Genomic DNA, 18,321 nt, shown 5'->3' on the forward strand with positions numbered 1-18,321 from the left:
CAATAAAAAAAATGTTACAAAATTACCTTTAGCGCAGTAATTTACTGCGCTAAAGCAGTTCACGGAGACGGAGCCGTTAACTGCTTTAACGCAGTATTTTATTGCGTTATAGAAGCTGTTAAAAAAAAAAAATTCTATACGCAGTGAAATACTGCGTTATAGAAACAGTACAAAAAAAAAATTGGCCAACTTTATTTTTTGCAACACTTAGTATTTTTTTCCATACTTTGAACAATGATTAGTCGTGTGTCAAGACTCCGAAACGTCAATATTTTATATAGAATCTGATATTTTTTTCTGCATACAATAATGTATGCTCAATACATCAAGGATACGTAAACGTTCGGATTGTCATTTTAGGGGTTGAAAAGGTGCCCGAAGTAAGTTTTATTTGTAAACTTTAGGTTTAAGTGTTCTATATATATATAGACGTCCATTTTTGTTTGAAGACTTGTTGTCATTAGCTTAAGGTTTTTTATTTTTAGGGTTTAGATTTATTGAAAATAAAGCCGCTGCCAAAAGGTTTTTAACTGCTTTAGCGCAGTATTTTACTGCGCTAAAGAATATATATATATATTTTTTTTGTTTGTATTGCTCAGTAGCGAGCACTAAAAAAAATTTGGCAATTTTTTTTTTTTGCAACACTTAGTGTGTTTTTTCATACTTTGACCAACGATTAGTCGTGTGTCAAGACTCCGAAACGTCAATATTTTATATAAAATCTGATATTTTTTTCTGCGTACAATAATGTAGGCTCAATACATCAAGGATACGTATACGCTCGAATCGTCATTTTAGGGATTGAAAAGGTATCCGAAGTAAATTTTGTTTGAAAAAACTTAGTGTTTGACTGTAAGGTTATTTTAGTCAACTTTATATGTCGAGAAAATTAGTCAGCTTAATTTTCAAAAATTTAAACCGCAGAAGTGAAATTGACATTCACAGCTACATTACCCCGGGATTTTTACGTTGAAATCTATTGCGTATCATCATCTTATAAGTAAATAAAACTGAAAATTTCAAGCCAATTTGGAGGAAAATTGAAATTGAATGGGATAAAAGGTATTTTTTAAAAAATTGGCTCGGCCAAACCACCTTGCGGCCGTTTGTTCGCATAGATCTCGAAAAAATACACAAGTTCAAAAAACAAAACGCGTAAAATGGACATCCGAGCGCAAAGTTATGACCATCTAAAGTTTGACCACTTTACAACTACTTTTTTTTTAGAATTATATTTATACTCAAAATAAAGTTATGTCTTGATTAAAAAATAACACGCTTAAATCAAAATCTTAAAAAACAAACACTTAAACCTTAAACAAAACTTACTTCGGGTACCGTTTCAACCCCTAAAACGACGATCCGAACGTTTACGTATCCTTGATGTATTGAGCCTACATTATAGTACGCAAAAAAAAAAAAAGATTTTATATAAAATATTGACGTTTCGGAGTGTTGACACACGACTAATCGTTGGTCAAAGTATGGAAAAAACACTAAGAGCTACAAAGAAAGATTTATTAAAATAAGATGTTGCGATCTTTTTATGAAAAAAAACACTAAGTTCCTTAAGTGTGTTATTTTTTAATGCGTAACTTTCTTTCGAATATGTTGCAAAAAAAATCGCGTAAATCGGACGTTTGAGCGCAAAAAATCGCGTATATTCGAAATAAAGTTACGCTTTAAAAAATAACACACTTAAATCTAAACCCTAAAAATAAAAAACTTTAAGCTAATGACAACAAGTCTTCAAACAAAAATGGACGTCTATGTATATAGAACACTTAAACCTAAAGTTTACAAACAAAACTTACTTCGGGTACCTTTTCAACCCCTAAAATGACGATCCGAACGTTTACGTATCCTTGATGTATTAAGCCTACATTATTGTACACAAAAAAAATATCAGGTTCTATATAAAATATTGACGTTTCGGAGTCTTGACACACGACTAATCATTGGTCAAAGTATGAAAAAAAACACTAAGTGTTTCAAAAAATAAAGTTGGCCAATTTTTTTTTTTTTTTGGGTACTGTTTCTATAATGCAGTATTTTACTGCGTTATAGATTTTTTTTTTAACAGCCTCTATAACGCAGTAAAATATTGTGCCAAAGCAGTTAACGGCTCCGTCTCTGTGAACTGTTTTAGCGCAGTAAATTACTGCGCTAAAGGTAGTTTTGTAACATTTTTTTTTATTGGGGTATTTTGGTTCAAAGTGATTTTTTTGAGGGCATTTTGGTTCCGGACTCAATTTTTTGGACGTAAAGCTAAAAGATCTAGCTCAACGCAATTTTTATCTGAATTTGAAACGTGCTATGCATTCACTACATAAAATAAGGTTTACAGTGACAATCCTCTATGGAGGCTACCTTCCATAGATAAGTGTTTATGTAGCAGTTGTGAGAAGTTACCTACCTTAAGCTGCTGAAAACAGCTTATAAGCAACTTATAAGCCCATTCAAACTGGCTCTAAATCAATTTTGTTAACTTTTGTGTCGAGTATAGTCGCCACAAATGCTAATTCACACTTTTGTGTCGAGTATAGTCGCCACAAATGCTAATTCACCTTTGATGAGTTGTCATTGAAAATATTATTTCTTGTAGTGATTGCAAAACAGACGCAGTTCCAAATTTTGATTTTGATATAATTCCCTTCACAAAATTTCAAAACATTTCCATACATCTATTACTAAAGTTTTGAAACATCGACCCACTTAAACTTATCAGCAAGTTACATTTACACATCGAACTAAAGCTTATTTCAACTGAGCATCTGAACTCATTATAAAGTGTTCTTATTTGATTCAAATTTTAAATGTTTTTGCGTGTAATCTCAAGTGTCCAATAAGTAGATAAATTAATCACTTAAAATATTTCATTTCCTTTAAACATACACATTGTCCTAAATTAGAACATATGTCTGATGTTTTACGAATCATTGAGATTAACTAATATATTTAAAGGAGGTGATATATTTTACGTGATTGACTTCTCCTCTAACGGATATTTGAGAATACAATGAAAAAAAATATCAAAATTTGAACCGATTATTTGGGGTTCCTTTATTATTGACCTTTCTAATAGGAAAAAAAAAAAAAAATGAAGAAAAAGAAATAAGTACCGTACTTGCTTTTTCTTGGTGTCAAATATTATTCCGATAACAACATTATCACCAGATGAGCTCCACCACCATGGCCACTGGCGGTAGCAGCTCAGTTTTTCTCTCCATCCAAACACCACAATCCCAAAAATTCCAAACTTTATCACCTAGACAATATTCTTTGACTAACAATAAGTGGTCTACATTGCCCTTAAGTCATAGGAGTTGTCTGTTAGAATTTAATTCTTATCTTTGTTCTTCTTCCACTTCTTCAACTCCACTTGTTGAAGAAGAAGAAGAAAATAAAGAAGTGAAAGAAAATGGGCCTAATGATGATGTTCTTACAGCTTCAATAAACCAAGAATCTACTTCAGTTTTACCTCCCGGGTATGCTCAATTTTGTATTTCTTGAATTTTACCCCTTTTTGGAAATTTGTAGCTAGTTAGTTTTATCTGATAAAGCTAGAGTCATTGCATCAGGAACGTTTAGAAACTGTTAGAAATGTGTGATTGCTATCCTGAAAATCTAAATATATTATGCTTTTATTTACTTATTTTAGTCTTATAACAGGCCCCTGTCTCTAATTTTGATAATGGATAAATTCGAAACTTGGATAATGGCTCGTCTCCACTTAAATACTAGGCTTTTGTATGCATCATGCGTTGAACCCGTTACATACACCTAACCAATACGTCACACTAGGCTTTTGGAGATAGTTATATTTATTTGATGAAGCTAAAGCCTTTGCATCAGGAATATAAGAAGTGTTAGAAATGTGTGATCAAAGGACTAAAAATCTAAATTGTATGAGATGCGGTGCGGTGCTTGTATTTATTTATTTTAGTCTTAGAAGAGACAGACCTCTATCTCTAATTCTTTTCATAACCAATAAATTCCCGAGGGCCAGTGGCATACGGTTTGAAACTTGGTGGATAATGACCCGTCCCTTTGCCCTTCATCACTTAAATACTAGGCTTTCAATTCGAACCAGTGACGCGTGCCTAACCATATATATATGACGGGGCGCTCTTTCCATTAGAGCCAAACGTCTGCCTCCATTATCTAAGTTCAACTGTGTCACTATTTGGTCCAAAAGCTTAACTTGTTAGAGAGCGGATATTTGTTACTCTATTAGTTTTAGGTTTTCACCAGAAAGAAGAGTTTTAAAAAAATGTTTAATCATGTTTTTGTTTTGTGTGTGAATGTTAGGAGATTTCAAATGTGAGCTTTTAGGTCGTGCATAATAAAAGTTAACACTTCTAGATAGTAAATGAGTTGATTTGGTATTTTCCTTATGATCAGTTTGAGAAGGAAAGAAAGATGGGTGATTTTAAACTCTTCGGATACAACTGACGAGCTAATAGAAAGATTAATAGTGAACAAACTATTAATAGGACTCGCTTAAGTGGGACAACTTGACAACTTAAAACTTACTGATTAAGGGTAAAGGGCGTCGACATTGCCACTTGAGTTGGCTTTTTAAGTGACTGATTTAGCAATTGAAACGGGAAGGACGAATAGGTGTCTGAGTTTATTCTGTATAATCTGCAATGAAGGTAACTGATGTTCAATTAAATACGCATAAAGGTAGCTGGATCAATTGTCTGAGTAAAGAAAGAGTATGAAATGTATAATATTGTACTCCTGCATGTATTTTCTCAAAAGAACGATCAGAATCTTGATAATGCAAAATTTTGAAATTATTATTTTTGGGTTATCAATTCTATCTTTTCTTGGTAAGGGTAAGGCATTAAGTTATCAGCTATGCAATTTGGATTAGATGCTTCAAGCTTAAGAGCTCTTACCGACTTCCTTTTCAAATGACTCCTATTTCAAACCATAGAATGTTTTTCTGCTCCATTAGACAGGGAATTTTCCATGGCAAGTTTAATATAGTTACAGAGGGCTGAATTTGGGAAGCTGTAGATATCTTAAATTATGATTTTTTTTCCGCTATTTGTTTCAAGTGACTGCTGATGTAAACGGTCATATTCTGCAAATTTAATGAATTGAATATGATGTCTTTACAGCGCATGTCAGGGCTGTGGGAGAGCGGAAATTGAGAGTGGCTGTAATGGCGAGGGACGGATACAAGGAGGAATTGCAACAGTTCCAGGTTTTGGTTGGTGGCCCATAAAGGCTTACAGGCCTTGCCCTGCTTTTGTTGCTTCTGGTGGTAGGTACAAAAGGTTTGGACAAAGCATGGATGAAGTTGTCTCCGGGAGAGGAGGTAAAGTTAGTTCGGTCCGGACTGAATCCGAGGTTCAATCAAGGTAGAGATCTAGTTGGTCTATTTCCACTCTTTCTGTTTCTTTGCACTTTGCCATTGTCAACTGTGTGGGGACATAATTGAAAATCTTTGGATCCAACAATCTGCTACTGCATTCTACTGATTGTCTAAACTTAGTCTAAATGACGAAAAAACACCGACAAAAACTTCTACTCAATGCTAGCAAGTTGGCCTTATCGTCCATGTCTCCATTCAAGTTCGTCCCAGTCCTATAAAAACTTAGTTGCTCTAGTACATTTATTGGCCTACAAAATTGCCATGATCAAATTATTGAAGAATATCCTCTTTCTCCCTGATCTTGATTGACTATTGCATGTACTAAATTGCCTACATTTCTTTCCTATGTTACTCCTTACGAGCCAATATTTGGTGGAACTTGGCATTGTAAAATGACAATGACAACAAGTACTATTACTATGCCTCAATCTCGGCTATATGAATCCTCAACGATCATGTTTCTTTCATTTACACTCATCTCAGCCAACACTACACAAAATAAAATTCAGAAGTACTAGAAATTCTCTATATTTCCTAGCAGTAATAATCTGGCATATAACTCGGACATAGCCAAAAGACTCCTAGAGAACATAAAGCTAAAATAAACGTTCTAACATGACTAAAACATATTCCTGACATATACTCCCAGTAAAATGTCAGAGTGTAAAAAATGTAGTGATGCACCCAGCCATTAGTTAGGACTTCTCTCATATTCTTCTTTCCTTTAGGACTCTTTTCAGAAGTTTTCGTATATATCATCATTAACTACTTCTACAGTACTGAACTTTCCTTTATTGCAATGAACTATCTGAGTAATTAGTTTAAGTACTTAAGTAAATTTCTGAAAAGCTAGTAGCTCAAAATAATGTGTTCCATCATATATCAAACTTTGCAGTAAGAAAAAGAACGGATCGAAGAAATCGAAGAGCTAATTGTTGGAAGGTACTTTAGTCTGCTTCAAGCCAATTTTCTTTCAAGAGATTGAAGGATGTTGATATTGTGTATTCAGCTACTAACTTGGCAGTTTTTCTGGCTCTCTTTAGTCTTCATGTGGAATGGTAAACTTGAATGATATGGTGTGTATTTATATAGTTCCGAAACGTTAATTGTATCAACAATTGTAATCAAGATGAACCATATTGTTTTAATTTCATCTATACTAGTTTGCAACAAGGAAAATTATTGGTCTAGTACACTTGGATCCATCTATTTTTTTTTTTTTTGGGGGGGAGGGGGGACCTTACGCGAGTTTTGCCTAAAAGAAACTATTACATTGTATTAGAGTTCATTGTTTAAACGGTCACTAAACTAACGGATAAAATCACTTTTCTTTCTTTTATATCGGAAGAGCCAGATATTTTTTGCTATGTGAGTCAGATTTTCCTTATTTCAAATTAAAAAATAATCAATCTTTTGTTATTTCACTCAAAAAGTCACTCTAGTTAAAAAATGATGTATCTAACCATTTCTTATTGATGTGACACTTGGTTTTTAAGCTAGAAAACATCAAACCCAACTCATTTTAACTAATTTTAACTAAGAACTTTTACCCGACCCAATACCATCCGTCAACTCCCTTTGTATGCTAAATAAATTCCTTTATCTGTCCAAAAATATTAATCACTTTGAATATAAATGCTTGAGTGGAGAGTTTGGGAGCATCATTTGGGATGGTTTTGGACTTTTAGGAAACATCTTTCACAAGAAACATGAATAATTGATACAATATACACTTTTTTAAAAAAAAAAAAATATATCTTTTGTTAGTAAATATTCATAAATTTACAATAATGATTAACTTACTCATCACTTAACTACTCATGTGTTATGTTGTTTTATATTTGACATCGATATAGTTATAATATAATTTAAATATAACATATTCTTTACATATAGAAATAAAAAATACACATTTTAGTTAATTGAAAAATAAATTTATTAAGTCATATAGCATAACATCAAAATTAAAAGTTACTACTCCCTTGGTCCATTTTATTGCAATGTTTTTTTTTTTTTTTTCAAATCCCTTAAGAAAATATTAACTAAAAAGGTAATTTGAATAAATTTATCTTTATTTATTTGTGGATCTCAATTTAATACTACTCTTTTTTTTCGATCAATTAATCTCTCCACATTTATTGATGAAAACAAATAATTATTTATATTTTAATTTTCTAAATAACAACTGTTTTGGACCAACTACTTTTAGTAAGAAATTTTTAATATGAACGACAAGTAGAATGTACGGTATTCTCTCAATTCATTTTTACTTGTTCACTATGAACTTTACACGCTCCTTAATAAATAATAAATGAAGTGAATAATTTATCATGATATTCATATTAAATTGGTGCATATTTTTAATGATCGAAAAATAATTTAAAATTAATAATTAATACTATAGATAAAATAAGAAAAAAAAAATTATCTTCCCTTAATATCGCTCAAAGTGACAAGTAGAAGAATGTTCCGTTTGTTACGAAAAGGTTACTCTCTCTGTCCTAATTTATGTGACACCATTTAACTTGACACGAAGTTTAAGAAAAAAAGAAAGGAAGACTTTTGAAATATGTGATCCAAAATAAGTCTTATATAAATGTGTAGCTTTAAATTATCTCATAAAGTTAAATTATTTCTTAATATAAAAAGATGACTTTATTTTTTAGACAGACCAAAAGAGAAATAGTACGTACTATATATATATAAAAAAAAAAAAGTAGTTATTCCTCACGCGCGACAAATGAAAAAGAGAAAATGAAAAGGTCCTTTTTAGTGAGATAAATTCATAAAACCTAGTAACAGTGTCTTCCCAATTAAGCTAAAATCTTTTGTGAGAAGAAATGGATTCAGAAACATCGAACAAAATCTCAGAAACAGTACTTGAAATCCTGAAATCATGTAACCTTGATGAAGTTACGGAGCTCAAAATCCGTAAAATGGCTTCGGAAAAGCTAGGGCTTGACTTGTCCGACCCGACCCGAAAGAAATTTGTCAGGCAGGTCGTGGAAAAGTTCCTCGCTGAAGAACAAGCAAAAGCTGAAGCAAATGAGCAAGTAGTTGAAGAAGAAGAAGAGGAAGAAGAAGAGGAGGAAGAAGAAGAGGAGGGTAAAAAGAAAGGTGACAAAGAATACGATGACGATGGTGATCTCATCGTTTGCCGAGTAAGTTCCATCAACTCCTGTAGTTTTTTTATTTTTTTTTAGAATAACTTTCCTGTGTTTTAAAATGAATGTAGTAGTATTTAACTATAAAGAATTGTGATTCTTTATCAAAAAATATTTTACTCTAGATAAGTATGATTTTTGAAGCTTTTTTTTTTATTAAGCACCGGGTGTCCGAGGCTCTTTGAGCCCCGACTAATCCCGGGGGTGCACAGGCCCTCGGCAAGGAGTTTCCTGCAAGTGCACCACGGGTAATTCAGGGTTTTACCCAGTCCGATGACCCTCAGAAATTGTTTGCACCCAGTGGGTTTCGAACTTGAGACCTTGAAAGGGAGCACCCAAGGCTCAAGCCAATTGCCGCCAGGCCAACCCAGTGGATTTTTGAAGCTTTAATAGCTGCAAGATGAGAAAGTGATCATTTTATTTTTATGCTCACTTGTACATATTTCAGCACTTCCTTAGTGCTGCATCTATAATGCAATTGCCTTTGTTGAAAGGAAGAAAGACTTCTAGTTTAAACACTTGAAAAATCTGTACTAACATACTGAAACAAACCAGATTCTCAATACGAATATATATAATCACCGATAGTCAAATTACAACTACCACACTCAAAAACTATTGACTTACAGTGGATAGAGATAAGAATGGGGATGAGAGGAACAAACAGTTTCTTCTACAGAATACGCATAAACCGTTTTATCTTACTCCTAGTCCCTTTTAACCAATTACTAATTGGGCTTGATTCCAAACAAAACTCTCTAATATTTTACTCGGCCCAATATCTTCAACTGGATCAGTCTTATTTATCACTTCTAGCACATTGGCCCTTATGTAGAGCTTGGTTCACAACACATACATAATGAAATAGATGAATTAATCCTGGTACTTGGAACTCCAGTCACTAGAGTACTTATTAGGGCTTAGAAATCATATGTGATGTGAAATGTTGATTGTTTTCTGTTTTATTGCTACTTAGCTGATGTTTCTCGATGATTCTTTTGGATTGATGAAACATGTCCTTGATGTTTTTCTATGGGAATTCCATGTAGTTGTCGCATAAGAGAAGAGTGACGATTACTGAGTTTAGGGGGAAAACTCTGGTGTCGATAAGAGAGTACTACAACAAAGAGGGCAAGGAGCTACCTACTGCTAAAGGTAATAATCGTTTTGTTAGATTTCTTATTACGAATTTGCATACTTTGTACACAAAATTGTATTTTTTCTCATTCGAAATAAGCTTAAATGATTGCTATAATTAGAAATGAAGTCTCTGTCAAAAACTTTATGTTATAGCTATAAAGCAAATTCTTGATGCATGGAGGAGTTACATCGCTCTATGCTCATGGTTCGAATTACTACCAGGAGAAAAAGTTTATTTCCTTATGGATTGGCCCTGAAATGTTAGCTATGTGTTATCCACCTTAATGCTTCTTCTCATTTCATGTCCTAGGTATTGGGTTTTTTTTTTTTTGGGGGGGGGGGGGGGGGGGGGTTGGATATGATGAAAGAATCTAATATCTTGCTGGCGTATTATTATTGCCCGGTTTTTTCTTTCAAGTATCTCTTAGATTCTGATAATCTTAATATCTTATTATTTTAAAAATAATCTTAATATAAGGAATTATTCAACCTCTAGTTTACCTTATCATCGTAATCCGTGTGCACTCTTATGCCCTTTGTGGTAGATTGTGCATCACTAGCAAACAGTTCTCATATTAGTGTACTAACCCCACCTTCCCTTTTTTTTTTTTCCAAAATAAAAAGGGGAATCTCATTTTACCTTACACAATTTTATGCGCTTCTTCTACTGCTGTCACTTAATAAGAATTTAGCTGATTATAAGCACTTTCCTGCCCTATTGCTTTGTAGTCAATAAAGAAGTATTTAAAGGTTTTTGCATAAGCACTTCTTGCCTTATTTCTTGGTAGTTTATAAAGAATTTAGTTTTCTTTCTGTATGAATGTTTCTGGCCTTCTTTCTGATTGTAACCCGCCTTCTGGGAGTATGTGTGGTGTCGCAAAAGCTATCTGCATTCTGTTTTTTTAGCTGTTTTATTTCCAAATAAATTGCTGTACTTTCTAGTATTGTTTAGGTTTTAGTTGTTTTTGAAGGTACCTTGTTAGTATTTGGTTATAGTTTGTTTCCCATCCACTAGATATTATTTTTCAAAACTAGCTATCCCTCCCACCAGTTGTCGGAGATATAAAGATCGATACATAAATCAACTTTTTATATCTCTATCTTTATCTATCTTAAAAGCATGTCCACCACATTTTGTAATGGAGGTTTTTGCCACCCCTGTGTTCCTCTATCCATCGTTATTAAACTCCATTTACATCATCCGGAAGTTACGGTGGTCGCCCAGACATAGCATTAACATATATATCATGTCGGACCTAGCATAATAAGAAGATATAGTTTTCGAAAGTAATAAATAATAGCTGCTGAGATATCTTCTTCATTTTTTCTCGACTCCATTTGCTTAGTAGAAAACCTCAGCTATTAATTTTATAACAGCATCCAGTAAGTGTTCCTGTTCCTTACCCCACCCGCCACAAAAGGAAACATTTTTTATCTGGTGGAAAGGAGTTTAGGCTGATAATCTGCAAAGCAGGGATATTTTTTCAGCTTATTAGACCACCTGGATATCTTGCTTTCTGTCTTTCTGTTGAATGTACACTAGAACCTGCTGTGCTTTTTTCTTCATCTTTTGTTCATAAGAGGGGTTAAACTTAGCCAATGTGATCTGAGTTTAGAAGCAAAAGAAACGGATGATGGTGGTACTTGATTTTTTGGGGATGCCAAAAAAAGAATTTTTAAGAGAAGTGCTTGCTAGGGCAGGGCACCTTTCATTCTTCATTTGAACTAACAAGTTGTCTGGTCCATCATAAAGCCAATGACCGGAAAATATGGTACTTTATGCTCATCTATAGATGTTGTTGCTCTCTGAATTTACCATCTTGTCTTTGCACCTGGAGTTACAGGTTGTGCCAGCATAGCGTTCACTGTGGCAATATTCTTCTTTCTTCCCTTATTTTTTCTGAAATTTCATTATGTAAACCTCCTGATTGCAAAGGGGAAAAAACATAGGACCACCTCTGATACTCGTTATGTGTTGTCCCCTGCAGGGATAAGCTTGACAGCTGAGCAATGGGCAACATTCAAGAAGAATATTCCCGGAGTTGAAAAAGCCATCAAGAAACTGGAGTCGAGGTCTTAGTTCAGTTTCTCTTCTTTTCTTTTGGTTACATGCAGTAGTAAATTGTGTAATATCTGAGGTGCTTCAACAGTAGGAGGGACTTATTTTTAGCCTTACGCCTGCTCTTTTGGGTATATAGATGTTATCTAATGAATGGGAATGTAGCTGGTTTTTGGAAAGACTAAAGATAGGTTCTTGAATTCCTTCTCTGATTTATCATGCATCTTTTATTTCTCCTGACTAGCCTGTGCACGTAACGTAGAGTATATTGCCTAACTAATGCTATTTGGCCAAAGGCTAGTTTAAGAAGTGGCCTAAAATGGCCTCTACTTTAGGCATGGTTCAATTTTGTGAATTTGGTTATTTTGTCATTTGTCTCCTAATTATTAATAGCCCTATTAATGATCGACCCACTTGACTGTCCAATTTAGGTCTTTCCAACTGGTTTCTCATTGATCATGTAAAGATTTATCATGAATGGGTCATTTGCACTTTTGTGCCATCTTGTGCTGGTCTTTAATTTTTATCCCTCATGAGAAAAAACCATTCGCAGGGCATTATGTATTGGCATTATAATAACCCACAAGTTATGCCCTGCACCCTTAGAAAACTTATGTCTTACTAGGCATAAGTTCGCTTTTGAAGGGAAAATTAAAGACCAGCCCATTCGAAGGGAAAATCGTGCAATTTCTTCATCATGAATTGGTTAATTTTATGCTAGTTGTCAGTATTGTCAGTTTGTCCGCTTGAGCAGAGGGTCTATCAGAAACAATGTCTATAACACCAGTCATGAGGATTCCAAAGTCTTGTCAAAGCCTCTTCAGTCAAAAGCTAATAAATGTATAAATGTGTATCATGAAAGTGTGGTAGAAAGGTTGAAATTTCTCCATCGTTAACTGGAGAGGTTTCCGGTTCGAGCCTCTAGATGGAGAATTTTATTGATGAGGAACATTTATTCCTCCATAGCGGTAGGTGTAAGTCTGCGGACACACAACCCTTCCGAGATGCCACTGGTTATGTTGCCGCTGTTGTAGTCAGTTTCTCGCCATCCTGCTCTTTTATTCACGCTTTGGACTGACCGAGCAACAAAGTCAGGCTGGTGGAGAGTTAACTTGAGCCACTCCTCTCACCAGAAAGAACAGAAATGCTAAATCCATCATGTCCTTCCATAATTTTCGGATCGTATTAGATTATATAATCGATTACAATAACTCAAATAATTAAACGTTTGTAACCCTATTGTTATAGGTAATAGTTGTATTTATCTTGTCATTAAACTTGTGAAGCTAAAATCATAGAACATTTTTAAGATTCTCGGGGATTATAAGAGGCATCATCGATAAACATGTGAAGCATCATCCTACATTTTTCTTGACTTAACATATTTATTTAATCAATCTCACACTCAAAGGAGGACCACAAGCACGAGGCTCGAAGAAACGGAAGCCATTGCGTGTTCGATATGATAGTAACTGCGTTACATTAATACAAATTCCCAACCATTAGTCGTATGGACAAGTAATATTTCTGGTTGATATTGATGGAAGAAACAAAGTAGGTCATACACAAACTTTGGCATTTTCTTCATGTGGTCTAAATGACACTAAAATAGTATATTCGTGGCGTTGTGGATAGTTGCTGCTATGTTCCAAGCACATAAAGTCCAAGTATCATTATAACAGAATGGCCCTCTCGTGTCTCTTGCTACCACATCCCAAATTTAGCAGCCTTCAATGCCCACACTTTCAGCATTTTGGAGAATGAAATATAAGTTGTATTCAGCAAAGGGCATGTGTAAAATGTACAATCTTTTGAGACAATTAAGTTAATAGTAACTAACTGCTGGTAATTAAATGTTCTTTAAACATGAATAATAATTAATGTAAAAGGAAGTGTAGATAAGTGTTGGAGTCATTCAAATTACACCAAACATGTAAAAATATTTTGTATCGTCACTAAATTAAAATTAGTTTCATTATTTAAATTGCATCATTTCCTAAGCAAAGACATCGGAATCAGAGGCAAAACTAGTATTTTAAGTCTATGAATTTTGAATTTTATAAAAAGTATTTGTTGAGTTCTGTATAAATTATTTACAGATGTTAAAGTGAACAGTAATACATAATTTTAGTTTGGATTACTGAACTCTACTGGTTTTATAGACAGACTTGTGGCTTCACCGCTTATATTATATGAGAATATAAGTAAGAAAAGTAAGATTGCCTTACTGGAATCCTCCTTAAATGATTCAAATTACTTTCAATCCATTCCATTTTCTCATGTTTAAGGATAACAGATGAAGAATAAATAGAGAAAAATATGCCACGTGTCCTCTCAGGATCCATATGACCAAAAATCTTGTATAAATCCTCAATTGGTTGTCTCAATACCAATTGGCAATACCAAACACCACATATATCATTTTTAAGGCTAAGACACAACCTATGTGGCTATATCCATCTAGTTGCTTAACATAAGTCTCATCAACTTAGACAAACTAAAATCATATCCCATTGAAATTCAGAGTAAAATTATCAAGTATGGGCTGTGCCTCATCCAAAAGAATAGAGGCCACCGTCGACGTCTACCGTCCACCACCAACGAGCTTTGCCGTCTTTGATATCAACTCCATTGAAGAACCATGGCTTAAGGGGGGTAATAACAAGGTATGTACCTAGATAGAATTTATGGACTTCCCCCTATACTTGTATTAATAATAACTGTATGTTGTTTGTTATTGTTCAGAAGGTTTCGCGCAAATTAAAAGTAATATGCTAAGGTTTAAAGTTAAATAAGCTTAAAATGTTTCGTACAACATAACTTTTATGTGTTGATATCATGGTTAATTTTGTAATTTAATTGAAAATCCTTTAATGCTACTCAATAACCTTTCGTTTTCCAAATATTTTTACGAATATGCTTTTTCTATGCCGAAGCGCATTTCTTTGAGCTGCCATTTAGAAATTGTTTTTTTTTTTTTTTAATGTCCCATCATTAGAGGGTAACCCTTTAGAAGATAGAGAGTCAAGTTTTCTGAAATTCATATATTTTTGTTTGAAGGTAGTAGTGATGCAGGATCTTCACTAAGGACTTTCAGCATAGCATTTACTATATTTATATAAAAAGAAGAATTTGATCTTAATTTTTTCCGCTGAAGGAGGTTCAAATTAAATTCTCTCTCTACTCTGCCCCTATTTCGAAGAATATTGATAACAGTTACATTACATACTCTTTCGCATTTAATTTATTTTCATGATGATTTGATGCGATAAATTTACTTCTAAATAGGTAGAAGAAGATGAGCTGGATCAAGATGAACCAGAAGAAGAAGAAGAAAAGCCACCAAAAGTGCCACAACAACTTGAAAAACTCAACTCCTCTATTGATGATGCTCCTCGTTCATGGGATGAAGTTAGCAAAGCCTTAGAACATATAAAACCCACACTAAAAAATCCACCACCACCAAAATCACCTAAAAAACCCCTCCTTGCACTAATGCCACCACCGCCACCAACAGAAGACGGTGGCAGCTCCCCAAAAAGGAAAGTTCCAAGAAAGAGCTTTTCCTTTCATACCCTTGAAGAACTCGAATCCAATATATCATCTAAAGATTCAAAAAAACCAAATGAATTGAAGAGACAAGAGTCCATGCGTACTAATGAAGAGGAAAATAAAAAGTTGCAAAAAATCAGCAATAAAACAGTGAAACACGAGTCACAAATTATGTTTCATAATGAGTTAGAAGCACATCAAAAGACTCAACATGAAGGGTACAAGCCAGTGAAGTCTGTGAAAGAGAACCCTTTTTTGTTAAGGGACAAAATGGAAAGAGAAAAAGAAGGGAAAGTTGCAACTTTCATAAAATTTAACCCTTTAAGTGACTACCCCGAAAAGTGTCCGCCACGTGGTGATGACTCATTGGTTGTTTACACGACGTCGCTAGGTGGTGTGCGTCGCACGTTTGAGGATTGTAACAAAGTGAGGCTAATCTTGGAGTCTCACCGTGTGGTTTTTGACGAGCGAGACGTGGCGTTGCACGGTGAATTTCGTCAGGAGCTGAAGGAATTGCTAGGAGATGAAGAGGACGCCAATGTACCAAGGTTGTTCGTGAAGGGGAGGTACATTGGCGGCGTGGAGGAAGTGGTGCATCTAAACGAGACAAGTCGACTCGGGAGGATATTGAATTGGGCTAGGGTGGAGAGGGGTGTAGGGAGGTCAGGGTGTGAAGGGTGTGGGGGTGCTAGGTTTGTGCCATGTTTTGATTGTGGAGGAAGTTGCAAAGTTGTGAATAGGGATGTCAAGGAGAGATGTCCCAAGTGTAATGAGAATGGTTTGATTCATTGTCCTCTTTGCGATTGAATAAATTGTATGCATGTATTCTTGAGCACATACTTAAATCAGTGAATGCAGAATATTATTGTTGTTACTCTGTGAAGTCGTTACGAATTCAGTATAGGTGCTTGAATTCTAATTACATGCGCGTATGCAATTACTTTTGTATTAGATTTTTTCATGGCTAGGAAATTCAGTGATGGGGGAGTGTAAAGTTTTCAACTGAATGATTTTTATACTTGAGTTTCTATAATTTCTATTAGACTTAGTAGGCATTTGGCCATGAAAACCAAAAATTATTCACTTTATTTGGAGTTTTGAAGATGGAATTGTGTTTAGTTATAGTTTTTGCAAAGAGTATTTGATTGTTTGAATGTAATGAAAGTGAAAATAAGTTTTTTTTGTGTTTTTCAAATTCCAAATACAACTTCAAGTTGTATTTGGAATTCCATGGTCAAACATTGATTTCCAAATAAACCGAAAACGTTTTTCGGAAAAAAGTGAAAAAATTTCGGGCCCTTAGTAGGCATTTAGCCTTGAAAACCAAATATTATTCACTTTATTTGGAATTTTGAAGATGGAGTTGTGTTTGGTTATAGTTTTTGCAAAGAGTATTTGGTTGTTTGAATGTAATGAAAGTGAAAACAAGGTTTTTGGTATGAATTTTCATGACTAAATACTGATTTTCAAATAAAGTGAAAAAAAAGTGAAAAATTCTCATGTCCAAACGGGCCTTAGTCATTTGGGTTTCAAACTTGAGAGGGAAAGGAAAAAGATGTTGAGGAAACAGTTCGCTACAGATTTGCAGCCTGAAAAAAAATACTCCCTCCGTTTCAATTTATATGAACCTATTTGACTGGGCACGATATTTAAGAGGGAGGTCTTTTGAAACTTGTGGTTCAAAATAAGCCTTGAAAATTTGTGTGCCTGTAAATCATTCATAAAGTGAATTTGTTTTCAAATTAGGAAAGAGGTCATTTATTTTGACACGGACTAAAAAAGAAATAAATTCAAACAAATTGAAACAGAGAGAATAGTATTTATCTGTTTTTAATACTAGTTAGTACCCGTGTCAAAGCCAAGATATTTATTAAGGAGATCCAAAATATTAAAAAAGTAAGGTGAACCCGTTGCGCTCCCTCAAATTAATGGAGGAGGGAAGGGCCCTATCGGGTTCAAACTAGTGACCTCTTGATCTGCACTCAAATGCTCTACCACTGAGCTAAAGGGTGGTCTGCTCCTTGCTCCCACATTTAATTCCCCCATGTGACAGAAAATATATTTAAATTAGGAAAACATTGACCTGATATTGGATTTGCTTCGATATTTCAGGTTTTTCTAAACAATATTAATGTTGAGCTTATAATTGTAGTTTAGAGTTTTGACCTAAACCTAGCCTTTAATTGTACTAAATGGAAATGGATCAAGTTCATGTATTAGCCCAAGCCTTGAGGCTGAAAATAAGTGGCAGTAAAATGTGAGTTAGACGCATGTTACAAGTTTGAACTTGTCAATGTAAGTCTAATACTTAAGTGAAGAATAATAAAAGTGTGAGTTTATTATTAATCGATTTTGAATCTTGCACCACCACGCGAGATTATTAAAAAAAAAAAATAATAATAATAATAATAACAATGAAGCTCTTCTACAAATTCCATAAAGTACAAACCATGTGAACTTGGCTGCCACTTGTTTTCAGCCACAAGGCTCGGGGTAATACATGAACTTGGTCCAATTTCATTACCACACCTGGAGAATAGAATATTGCAGTCCATTAATATCTAAAAAATTAAAAGATAGGACATTCTAGAAACTAGTAAAGTTTGTGTGGTTTTTATTTTTTTATAATTATGGTGTTCGAATCAGTTTTCGCGCAGCTCGATTATTTCATTAGTATTACTATCTTTCACTAGCATAGGTACTAAATAACTCTATTCATCAAGGCTTGAACAGATAAAAAAATCACCTATTATTTTTATCCCAACTGAAATTTAACTTTTGTTATAGCATGTTATACTTGTCATTTAAATCTACATTATCAATCATGTTTATTAAGTGAAGTTACCCGTAATTTTGTTTTAATAACTCCATTATGTAGATTTTTTGAAAATAAATAGAACTTAAACTCATCAATTACTGTCTCACTTCATTTTTTTTTTTTTTTGTTAACATCCCTTGACTAATTGTAATTAAGCATTTCTATGTAATATAAATATAAATACAAATCTTACCAGGCC

At 34.0% G+C, this 18,321-nt stretch overlaps 3 protein-coding genes across 3 annotated transcripts; all 3 read left to right on the forward strand.

Annotated features, from left to right (window-relative positions):
- The first annotated feature begins 3,102 nt into the window (after positions 1-3,102).
- Positions 3,103-6,579, forward strand: LOC132634751 (uncharacterized). Its single transcript, XM_060350797.1, has 3 exons — positions 3,103-3,488; positions 5,133-5,375; positions 6,285-6,579. The coding sequence occupies exons 1-3, from the start codon at positions 3,178-3,180 to the stop codon at positions 6,319-6,321; spliced, it is 591 nt and encodes a 196-aa protein (XP_060206780.1). The 5' UTR covers positions 3,103-3,177; the 3' UTR covers positions 6,322-6,579.
- Positions 6,580-8,105: 1,526 nt separating this feature from the next.
- On the forward strand, positions 8,106-11,952 carry LOC132634753 (RNA polymerase II transcriptional coactivator KELP). Its single transcript, XM_060350799.1, has 3 exons — positions 8,106-8,550; positions 9,603-9,708; positions 11,682-11,952. Exons 1-3 carry the CDS (start codon positions 8,230-8,232, stop codon positions 11,771-11,773), a joined length of 519 nt encoding a protein of 172 aa, XP_060206782.1. The 5' UTR covers positions 8,106-8,229; the 3' UTR covers positions 11,774-11,952.
- Positions 11,953-14,130: 2,178 nt separating this feature from the next.
- Positions 14,131-16,178, forward strand: LOC132634752 (uncharacterized). The gene is made up of 2 exons (XM_060350798.1): positions 14,131-14,418; positions 15,041-16,178. The coding sequence occupies exons 1-2, from the start codon at positions 14,293-14,295 to the stop codon at positions 16,109-16,111; spliced, it is 1,197 nt and encodes a 398-aa protein (XP_060206781.1). The 5' UTR covers positions 14,131-14,292; the 3' UTR covers positions 16,112-16,178.
- Positions 16,179-18,321: the final 2,143 nt, after the last annotated feature.

Source organism: Lycium barbarum, chromosome 4 (genome assembly GCF_019175385.1).
Source record: "Lycium barbarum isolate Lr01 chromosome 4, ASM1917538v2, whole genome shotgun sequence".
Classification (NCBI taxonomy): domain Eukaryota; kingdom Viridiplantae; phylum Streptophyta; class Magnoliopsida; order Solanales; family Solanaceae; genus Lycium; species Lycium barbarum.